This window comes from Sus scrofa, chromosome 9 (assembly GCF_054392235.1).
Source record: "Sus scrofa isolate SSC_HxYL_T2T_F1_AM1 chromosome 9, Sscrofa_HxYL_maternal_Yorkshire_Landrace_v2.0, whole genome shotgun sequence".
NCBI classification, from domain to species: domain Eukaryota; kingdom Metazoa; phylum Chordata; class Mammalia; order Artiodactyla; family Suidae; genus Sus; species Sus scrofa.
Genome location: NC_139391.1, coordinates 125438745 through 125450146, shown reverse-complemented (window position 1 = coordinate 125450146; position 11402 = coordinate 125438745). Strand labels below are relative to the sequence as shown.

General features: G+C 35.7%; 1 protein-coding gene across 4 annotated transcripts in view; it reads right to left on the bottom strand.

The window, feature by feature from the left end:
- The window catches only part of RALGPS2 (Ral GEF with PH domain and SH3 binding motif 2), a 161711-nt gene that overhangs the window by 67593 nt on the left and 82716 nt on the right, over window positions 1-11402 (bottom strand). For all 4 annotated transcript variants that reach the window (XM_084977768.1, XM_084977769.1, XM_021063727.2 and 1 more), the window contains one exon: window positions 8197-8323. In XM_084977768.1, the coding sequence (XP_084833894.1) occupies window positions 8197-8323 (127 nt within the window). The remainder of the gene's footprint in view (window positions 1-8196; window positions 8324-11402) is intronic.

Sequence of the window (11402 nt, the reverse complement as noted above, 5' to 3'; positions counted from 1 at the left end):
CTGGCTGCTATAGCTGCTTCACAGCTTACCTGAGAAAAAGGTGTGGTTGCCTGACCTTCAATAAGGTTGAACTATATATAACCTTGGAGCTGATTCACAGACGGATTACTTACGTTTAGTTATTTTTAATAAACAAAATGAAGATTATCCTAAAAATGACCTTAGACTCTATTCTCCACCATTAATGTCTAGGAAACGCTGCATGTCTGACGCAGATTTTTAAAACATGAGATTTTGGACAAGGCCAATATTAGATACCATTTTGAAATTTAGTAAATAAATTACAAATAAACCCATTCTCAAGCTCCAAGCCTGTTCAAGTATAAAGATCAAACTTTCAGTCTAATGTTCCCTTGACTCTATGAGTCATGATACAGAGTGCTAATTCTTCTAGCATTATATTTCTTAGGATTCCTACTGGTAATGATATCCCTGTAAAAACTTCCGCAGTCATGAAAATGTTTCAAATGTACAAGTAAACATGTAAACTATGAATGTAAAATGATTTTTATACACACACTTCATCTTAACAGTATAAACAGTTAAAGATTATTACATCCCAACAATTTTTTAATCTCTTAAAATGTCATGACCCCTCTTCAAAAAAGCCATCTAAAAATAAGCTCAGTTTTCAATTTATCAGTGGGGTCAATAGCTATTGTGTTATAATTCTATAGATAATTATAGGAAAGACTGAATAATGTTTTCAAAGTTAAAACTTAGATTCCCAAAATATTAATAATTCCATAATGCTTTCTTTCAACTATAAATGAAGTGGCTATAATGCAAATTTTGTAACAAGTCATTTTAACCTCCTTTGTCTCAGTTTCTTCACTTACAATATATTTAAGAACTCATTTTAAAAAACTGTTGGTAAGGAATTCCCACTGTGGTGCAGTTAAGAATCTGACTGCAGCAGCCTGGGTTGCTGTGGGAGGCAAGGGTTCACTCAGTGGTCCCTCTAGTCCCGCTCAGTGGGTTAAAGGATCTGGTGTTGCAGCAGCTATGGCACAGGTCACAGCTGGGGCTCGGCATTCAATCCCTGGCCTGAGAATTTCCATTTGCCGTGGGTGTGGCCATTAAAAAAAATTGTTGGTGAGAATTAGATAATTTAGGAGGTTCCATTGTGGCGGAGCAGAAACAAATCTGAATAGGAACCATGAGGTTGCAGGTTTGATCCCTGGCCTCACTCGGTGGGTTAGGGATCTGGTGTTGCCATGAGCTGTGGTGTAGGTTGCAGGCGTGGCTCGGATCTGGCGTTGCTGTGGCTCTGGTGTAGGCCAGTGGCTACAGCTCCGATTGGACCCCTAGCCTAGGAACTTCCATATGCTGTGGTTGTGGCCTTGAAATGCAGAAAAAAAAAAAAGATAATTATATAAAGTTAACAGAGTTGGGCATATAGGATTAAGTGCTGAATAAAAGTTATTAAGATTTTTATTATTCTTCTGTTACTTTGCTTAAAAATTTAAAAAATACATTACCGAAATATCAACAGTTGGAAATAGCACTGGCAAAGCTGCTGGAACTGGGGGAATCTGTTTCTATTTATGACTAAAATACAGATTTGCACAGCTGCTACACATGACTTTTTTTTTTATATATAAAGATATAGGCTCTTAAAGAAAACCATGAAAATGGCCAAGAAATCAATGTAACCCTATCTCCAGCTCTTTTACATCACAAGCCTTTGAATGGTCTAAAGTAAACTTCAGAAAATATACCATTAAAGAATGTTACAGGAATTTTAAATACATAAAAAAGAATGAGGGTAAAAGGAGATACAAATGAGGTAATGGAAAATGGGAATATAATTTTGGCTTAAGAAAAAGCTAGCGCTAGCTGCCATGTGGCCAGAGCTCATTCTCAGGATTCAAAAGAAAATGACTGAACATGCTTTGTTACTGTTTCAGAATTCAATATATAATTTGAATGAGAAGAAGAGGGTAAAGTAAAGTAATCCATGGTGTACACTGTCTACGAATCAAACCAAAGGAAGGGAAATGGAATAAAACTCTCAAAATGTTAAAAGCCAATGACATTTTTTGACCACCAGGCATTTGTGAGACCAGTGTCAGAGACTTTTAAACATTTAACCAAGTAAATTTCTACCAAGGGGCAGGAAAAAAAAAGTCTTATTAATTCCCACACTGCCGTGAAAGCTTTGGACTTTGTTGAAATTATCTGAACTGAAATGTGAATAAAAAGCCATCATTTTTGAAAATATTTCTATGTAGAGCAGTAAAAATTTCTAAAACTAATGTAAAACTAAAGAACTATATCCTACTAGGAGACCAAGACAGGTAAAGACTTACTGAAGCAGAAAAGAGAGTCACAGAAAATCTGAAGGCCCCGGTAAGTTTAGGCATACTTTAAACATTTCATTAGCTGTGAGGAGGACATCACTGCAAAGGCCTAGTAATGTTCGGTACATCTCCCGTGACAAAGGAGATGGGAAAAATTATTCACTAGGTAATGACATCAACTTGAGCCTTTGGTATTAAAGACATGTTAGTTCACAAGGGCAGGGACAAAGTCCATTTTGATCCATGCTCTATACCTAGCACCAAGAACAGTGCTAACACTGGGGAGTTGGTTGATGGACCAAAACAAAATCGTAAATGGGTATGGAGTTGCCATATACAAAAATGCCACACAAATAAATGCACCATATTTAAAACACAGTTGCTAGAACAATGGAAGGAGCCAGAAAGGGGGTCATTTAACTAATTAATTCAACAAATATATATTAAATACTAGTGCCTACTTTTATTGTAGATGCTAAGCACAGAGCTTGGACCAAGACAAACAAGAGCTTATATATACCCTGCTGATTAATGAAAACAAAACAGTCCTTGTCAGAGAACAGGGGATAGGAGGGGCACTATATCCTATGTTACAGGTAGATAGAAGGCTATTTGAAACTCTAATATACTTAATGGAAAACTGGAGTTCTCATTGTGGCTCAGTGGTAGTAAACACAACTAGTATCCATGAGGATGCAGGTTCGATCCCTGGCCTTGCTCAGTGGGTTAAGGATCTGGCACTGCGTGAGCTGTGGTGTAAGTCGCAGATGTGGCTTGGATCCAGCATTGCTGTGGTGTAGGCCAGCAGCTGCAGCTCTGATTTGATCCCTGGCCTGGGAACTTCCACATGCTGCAGGTGTGGCAAAAGGAAGGAAGGAAGGAAAGAAGGAAAGTAGGAAAGAAAGGAAAGAAAGAAAGAACGAACTTAATAGAAAGCAACATATAAAACTGAAACAACTCACTTATTTCTATAGTTTAAAAAACATATGTTTTCCTTCCCAGAAAATATCCTAAGCTGGTCGAGCTACTGCATCTTCCCAAAATTACACGAATACAGTAGAAATGAGGCTAGAAAAGGCACATGAAAGAATATTTGTCATGTTTGATACATTAATAAATTATTTTTGCACAATATTCTATTTTTCCCTCTCTCCAGCAAAGCAAAACTCCCCATGCCAAGTTCTTCAATAAGCCTCTTAAGATTGTTCTCCAATGACAAGAACAAATGAGTGCTGTTAATGATTTTCAGATTTAAAGCAATAATTCTCTTATAAAACAATTTTTTCCTTGAGATTTGCCAAACTATTTCTCTCCAGAAAAACTGTATCCTTAGTCTAAGGATTTTTCACTGTATTATCCAGGCTGACTAATTTTTACCTTGAATGCAAACCAAAAGAAGAGACAGTTTTTCAAGGGATGATGAGTTGAAAGCCAGGAAAGCATTTTCTACCTCTTATAATTTAATCCACATTGAATTATAAATAAATCTGGCAGTATCAAAAAAAAGTTTTGTCAGCATATAAACCTTCATATTCTTTTTTAAGTTTCACAAAGAATGGTTGGTTTTTTTGTTTGTTTTGGCCACGCCTGCAGCATGTGAAGTTCCTGGATCAGGAACTGAACCTGCACCACAGCAGCGAGTTTACGACAACACTTCGACCTGCTGTGCCACAAAGGAAATCCAAGAATGGTTGATTTGGATCATAATTTTTAGGGGCAAAAACATCATTAGTTTGGATCATATCTCTCACATTAAAAAACTGATCACGTTTTACTTTTTCTCTGTGCACTATGGATTCTTTCGGTTGATACATCTGTTCCAAAAGAACCTTTGCAGACAAGATGGCTAAAGGTGACATTATGCAAATTCTGTATACTTGAAGAAGGATAGTGAAACAGAAGCTACCAATTTGCATAACGAGTATTATCTTTCAAACATCTTCAGGGCAAGTTCTCACCTATCAAAGGTACAGCATCTTGTAAATACTGACATTTCTGGCAGATGTAATAGGCCTAGTTTCTTATGAATGAGGAAAGATTCTGAAATAAAGACTAGTTATATTAAAAAAATGATCCTAATTCATTCTGAATTAGAACAAACTATGAAAAATGTAAATACTAACAGGATATAAACTACTGTAAAATCTTCATTCTTCAAAACACTTTGGTATTGAAGATCAGGAATGAAAAAATGAACCAATTGTCTATGATAAGAATAAATCAAGCAGTCAAAAAGTTGTATAAAGTTGAAAATGCTTCACATTTTCTTAGGAAAAGCATGTATGTTTTGATAGAGGAAATGAATACAATTAATCTCAAAGTTTGCTATAAAACGAAACTGTCACTACATTAAAAAGATGATTTTCTTGTTGGAAACGAACTGAGTCACAATGACTTGTCTCAGATGCTTCTTCACAAGCTGGTATGGGGATTTATAATTACATGAAGAATCCTATGTAACAAATGTAGATGCTAAAGCATATGTTCTCTATTTTAACTTAAGTTTCTGCCATTTTTTCCTTCCTTCTGGCTTCTAATTCCTAAATAACCTTCGGAAACATGCAACTTGCTTCAACAGAGAATATGAGCAGCAGAGGAGGAGGAGAAATCAAGCAAAAATCCCCAGGTTTCTAGGGTGGTAAAGCAGTATAGATAATGCTACACTGTGATCACTGGCAGCCTAGGGTAGGAGATAAGAGGGGGATCCTTTTGGAGGAGGGAAAATAGACTTTGTAATTGAACATGCCAAATTAGAGTTAGCTAAGGATATCTCAATTCAATCAGTATTTGAGTTCCTAAAATGTCATCAAGCCACAGGAATTACAAAGACAACTGGATATACAGGTCTAGACTAAGATTAGTGAGTTATCAGGCAGTATATGGAAAAGATCTGAATGAGACCACTCCCAATGAGTGCACAGAGTAAGAGATTAAGCGACTGAGACCTCTAAAAGAAGAGATTTAAGAGAAAGTCAGAGAAAGAGGAGCCAATAAAATAAAAGCCAGAAATGGAGACGGTAAATCAAGAGAGACTGGTGCTACTTATGGGGAATTTCAATAAGCAGAAATAACTAGCATCAACCTCTCACAAAATTAAGATGAGGTCTGAGAAACACCTATTAAAAGTTTCAACTAGAACGTCAGTGGTGTCTTTATGCAGAAAATCTCTATGAGCAAAGAGGGAGAAAACAGAACATAGAGCAAAGGCAAACTGAAAGGAAAAGGAGAAAAGAAAAATAGGATACTTTTTATTAGCTTAGATACAAAAAGAGAGAATTAGAGGTAGTAGTGAGAAGGAAGACTCTGGGTCAAGAGATCATATTAAGTGAAAAAGGACTAAAAAGAGGAGTCAGTGGAGACACAGGAAAGATCATGGTTCTAATATTTTCTCTAAACCATCCTCTGTGCCTCAATTTTTGCCTCATTTGTTTTAACTCACAGGAACTATTACTCCGTTTCAGGTACCAGAGCTGGGAGAAAACAGGTATATTCTCTAAGGGAAAACTTTCCAGATTCCACCAATTTCCAACTATTTCCTGTCCTGCCTCTGTATGTTCCTGTGCACAAACTTCCAATTTTGTACTGAAGTCTCCACTGTGGATAAATACAAAACAAAGCCCTCGGAACTCGACATCACAGCACGAGGGTTTATGTTATTTTGTCATTTTCTCATTTTCAACAGAAAATAATCTTAATATTTTCTAAAAAATACAAATTACGGAATTTGAGAAAAACACTTCAATGAGAAAAGATATAATCATAGAAACAGTAAATTTTAGAATGAGAGTTTAGCAAGTATAACTGGAAAGATAACAGATCAGAGCTTTAGGAAGCTCTGCTGTGGCACAGTGGGTTAAGAATCCAACTGCAGCAGTTCAAGTCGCTGTGGAACTATGGATTCGATCCTTGGCCTGGTACAACTGGTTAAAGGATCCAGTGTTGCTGCAGCTGTGGCTTGGATTCAATCCCTGACTCTCGAGCTTTCATATGCCATGGGTATAGCCAGTAAAAAAAAACAACAACTAAATTTTAGGCTAGATAAGCCAGCTCTTCTATTATCTTTCTGGACTTCAGTTTTCTCAACTGTAGAATAAATGAATTAGACAGAGGAGACCACTGCGGTATCATTCAGCTTTAAGAATATGATTCTCATCCTATGTGTGCTGTTTATATGTATAGAAAAGGCTCAAAGCAATGCAATGACTTGAAAAAGTATAATACATCCATTTTGGAATTTATGACTCCCTATTTTCAGTCTAAAGTTTTTTGTTTTTTGTTTTAATTTTATGGCTGCACCCGTGGGCACACGTTAATTCCTGGGTCAGGGATCATCCAAGCCCCATGTGCGACCCATGCCCTACAAGCCCCAGCTGCAACCTATGCCCTACAAGCCCCAGCTGCAACCTATGCTGCAGCTGTAGGAACCTGCATTTCTGCAGTGACCCAAGCCACTGTGCACAGCAGGAACTCCTAACATTTTTTATGCTATAAAAAGGTTTATGTTTTTACGGAGTATGAAGATATTATACTGATGACTTTTTTAAATCCTCTATTCTTCCTCTCTTGAACTTAACATTTTCAAGAATGGGCATGGCTAAGGCGACAGTGAAAAGTGGAGCCCATGCAGAATGTCTCTCCTAACATCTACCTTAGAGTCTCTCTGAGTGAGGCATGCTTAGTATGGCCCCGCACTATTTATCAAAAAAACCCCAACAAACAAACAAACAAACAAACAAACAAACAAACTCAGACACATGGTACGTAGGAGCCACTATCTATACAATGCATAGGAGTATTCTTCCCTCAACACAGGGCGTACAACATTACCTATTCCCACTGGAATCCTAGGATATCCCACTATAGTCTAACGAGTTCAACTCTTCTCTAAGACTGACTCTCCAGAGCAGCGGAACGACAGTCTATCAGCTGCCTTTGCCCTGACTTTGTGTTGGTCACTGGTATTGTAAAGACTTCAAAGATGACACTATAGAGTCTCCTAAACAAGTAAAACAGGTTTTTTCTGTTATTTTCAAAAATAGTCATGGTGAAATCTAGTATGAGTACATAGTTATATCAAAGACAGAGTAGAGAAAGGGGAGAAAAAGGAATACTGGGAAAAAGCAAATGTTTATCATTTGAATACTCTCTACATGGGATCAAATCAATTTATTTTAATAAATATACTAGGTAAATACAATATAAAGTATCTTCTGTATTTAAATTTATATATACATTTAAAACAGGATATCTTGAGTCTTTTTTTTTAATTTAAATACCGACCAAAGTATTACTAGTCATACTTTGTTGAACATAATCTTATAATGTTATTGGTTCAATATTTCTTGGAATTTATCAACACTGCAAAATATAAAGAAATACACTCTTAGTCAAATGATATGTAAAATATAGGTTTGTCAGTCTCAGCACCGAGCTAAATTTCCATAGCTAAACAACTCATTTCTTCCAGAGAAACAACACCAGCATTTCAGAAGGACAGCTTTTCATAATTTACTCAAAATATCTGCCAACTACATCAAGACAGAACTCAGGTGATGTTGAAAGTAAATTCAATCTTTTGATCAAGTTCTTTAGTTAATGTTAAATATTTTTACAGCATTAAACTTCATTGCAAATTACTGTTTCATTCTTTAAAGGCATTACCAAAGTAGCTAAAATATATTGCTTCACCATACAGTCCAAGTCTCTAAGAAAAAATAAAAATACAATCCAGGTAATAAGGTAACATATTCCTCTAGCTAATTTTTTCAACTTAACAATCCTTTAATTTCTATAAAGGATACACATACTTTTAAAATATCTTGAATTTTATATAAGTTACTGATTAAGGCATAGCAAGAATTAGGCATAATGAACACATCGTAACAAAACTCACCTAAATAGGGAATGCAAGGTGTCATCTTTAAGCTACTTATATAGTCTCTGAGTCTTTTGTAGTTATCTTCTTTACTCATTACATATTCTAATTTTTCAAAGGTAGTTTTGTCTTTTCGACTTAATAACTAAAAAACAAACAGAAAAGCCTATGTTATTTTCAAATTCCATTTTATTACAGCCAAGACCTGAAGTTGCATTTACTATAAATTTGAATTTGAATTTTAAAGTCTTATCTTCTTTAATTATATTTTGGTAGTATAGAACAAAATCATACATCTATTAATATAATAAATCTAAATTTATTATTTACAAAAATATACTTTGTATGTACATAAAATCATTAACTTACTAAGTCTAAATTATAATACGTTTCTGATCTTCACTATTTTAAGTGGTTAAACAATTTCTATTAATCATTTTCTTAATTTAAAATAATGATGTATTCCTATTCTGCTCAAATGCCTAAATATTTTAGTGCACTATTCCCGGCCTCCTCAAAGATAAAGATACATCTTAACATAATCATTAAGAAATAAATACGGAACTTCACAATTGAAGTTATACTTTTCTTGATAAATCTAGTATGTCTAGTGCTAACAATGCATTTTTGGGGTTTGGACAGGACCCTTTTTTCTTTGATCCCTTTGGTCTGTGCTATACTGCATGCAGCTGCACAACCAACTGCAACTGTTTTAGGAAGCTCGAGGGGCAGATCTGCAAGGAGTGCCCTTTGAGAAAAATGGAGATATCAAGGAGAAGAGAAAAGCATGGCCAGTCACTCAAAATAACATCACCTAAAAGATTCTGAAAGTATACATATTTTTTATATAAGCATTTCAAAAACTCTGGAAAATTTTTTTTCTTTAAATATGTAAAGTTACTGTTTCATTATGATGTAATCAGATTTCATTTTATTTATATCATAAAATGTTAATGTTATTTTACAGCAGGTAAAACACTTCCCCCCATAAAATTCTCATCTAATTCTCTTACGAGGGTAACAAAAAAGTCAGAGGATTCATTTAAAGATGAGGAGACTGACACTCGCAGGTGAAGCAGAACACACCAACACTCTCAAGCCACCCACTTACAAAGGCTAGGTCCTGTTTTTCAGGGTCTCAGTCCATCCTGGGGATAAAATAGTCTAACATCTTACTATACTCTTTCCAGTATCAAAAATAGTATAGCTGGGATACTGAAATCAATTTTTTAGATAATCTCTATCAAAAAAAATGCCTGACTAGTATTTCTTCCTCTTTAAAATAAAAACAAGATCTCAAGGAGTTCTTAGATTCAATGTTTTAGGTAGGTTTTCCATGGTCTGAAACACTGGTTTTGTAACTTTCTGTGGCCAGCTTCGACACACTTGATTAACACTTTCAGGATCAGATACGACTCTCTGCATCATAGATAGCAGGGATCACAAGAGATTTACTCTTTTTTTTCCCCCAAAGTCAATCATTCCAAAACTCTGCAACAGTATCAGGAGAAACAAATTACTCAGAACTCATAATCAATCTAGACACATCTGAAACACAAAGCTAAAGAACCACATGGTCTAATATGTGTAAAAATAATTGTTTGGAATTTCCATAACAAATCAATAACCACATTGAAAGGGTTTAATCTGGGGTGGGGTAGCAGAGACTTATTTTCAGACAACTATCTAGAGGAAGAATATGGATGAAAGAATTAGATGTTAAAATAGGTTATTTCCCATTGATAGCTCAGAAACTCATCCAAAGCTATACATGAGAAGTCTTGATTTTCTTTTCCTTCTTTTCACATCTTTTTCTGATGTTTCTAATGTTAGTCCTACACATCTCACCTCACTATATTCCTTCCTTCAAAAAGAGGAAAACACGGTACTTCTCAAAGTTTTAGGTGCAGGCTCTTTAAAAGACTCTGGCCAAGAGCACGACAAGTCGGCAAGTCTGGGCAAAGCTCTTCCCGCTTTCAGTGCTGCATGAATATGGGCCTCCAAGTGTCCCTGGCCAGATCTTTCCACCACCTTACCATGATCATCTGCTTTGGGAGAAAGTGGATGAATTCCTGCCCACATCAGTCACCATAAGAAATAGGAGATTCCCAGATCATCTCTCGTCACATTGATTTGTATTCCAGCACAATATGTATAAACACGTACATTTGCATAAATGAAAATTTATCTTGGACCTTGCATGCGATTAGAACCCTTTGTTCATGACACTCAATTAGGTCTTGCACATTTTATTCCATTTATTGTTTGCTATTTTCTTTTATTGATATTATGCAACGGTGTCTCCTTTTAAGTAATATTTCCTAATTGTTTCAAATACAACTGGTCTTGTGCATTGCTTTTATCTTCAGTTACCTTAATAAACCCTGTTTTTAAAAACTGTGGTAAACAAATTTACCATTTTAACCATTTTTAAGTGTATAGCTTAGTGGCATTAAATACATTCACGTTATCGGCCAATCACTGTAACCAACCATGGCCGGAACTCTTTTTCATCTTCCCAAAGTGACACTCCACACCCATTAAACAGTAACTCCTAATTTCTTGCTCCTCCCAGCCCCGGGTGACCACGTTTACTTTGTCTCTAGGAATCTGACTACTCTTAGTACCTCACAGAAAAGGAATCATTCAGTATTTGTCCTACTATGTCTAGCTTATTTCACTTGGGATAATATCGTCAAGATTCACCCATGGTGCAGCATGTGTCAGAATTTCATTCCTTTTTGAACTGAACGCTATTTCCATGTATGCTTCTACCACATTTTGCACATTCACTCATCTGGTGCTGGACATTTGGATGTACCTTTTGGCTACTGTTAATCATGCTACTTTGAACAGTGGTGTAAAAATAAATGCCTGACACACCCCCACTTCATTCTTTTGGGGCTATACCCCGAAGTGGAATTGCTGGATAAATGGTAATCTTATGTAACTCTAAGTTTGTGAGGAGAAATCCTATTATTTCTAATCATTTTTTTCCTGACTGTGCTGGCTAAGAAAGATCTCTGTGTTGAATATAAACAGTGAAAATGGGCAACCTTTTCCTTGATGTTAAAGAGAATGTTGCTAATATTTTCCCCATTTAGGATGCTGTAGTTTTCTGGTACATTCCCTTTATTGGTTAAAAAAAAAAATCCAAATTTCTCACTCATATGATCTTTATTATCTTCTAATTTTACCCAGTACTCAATCCTTCCCAACTGTAC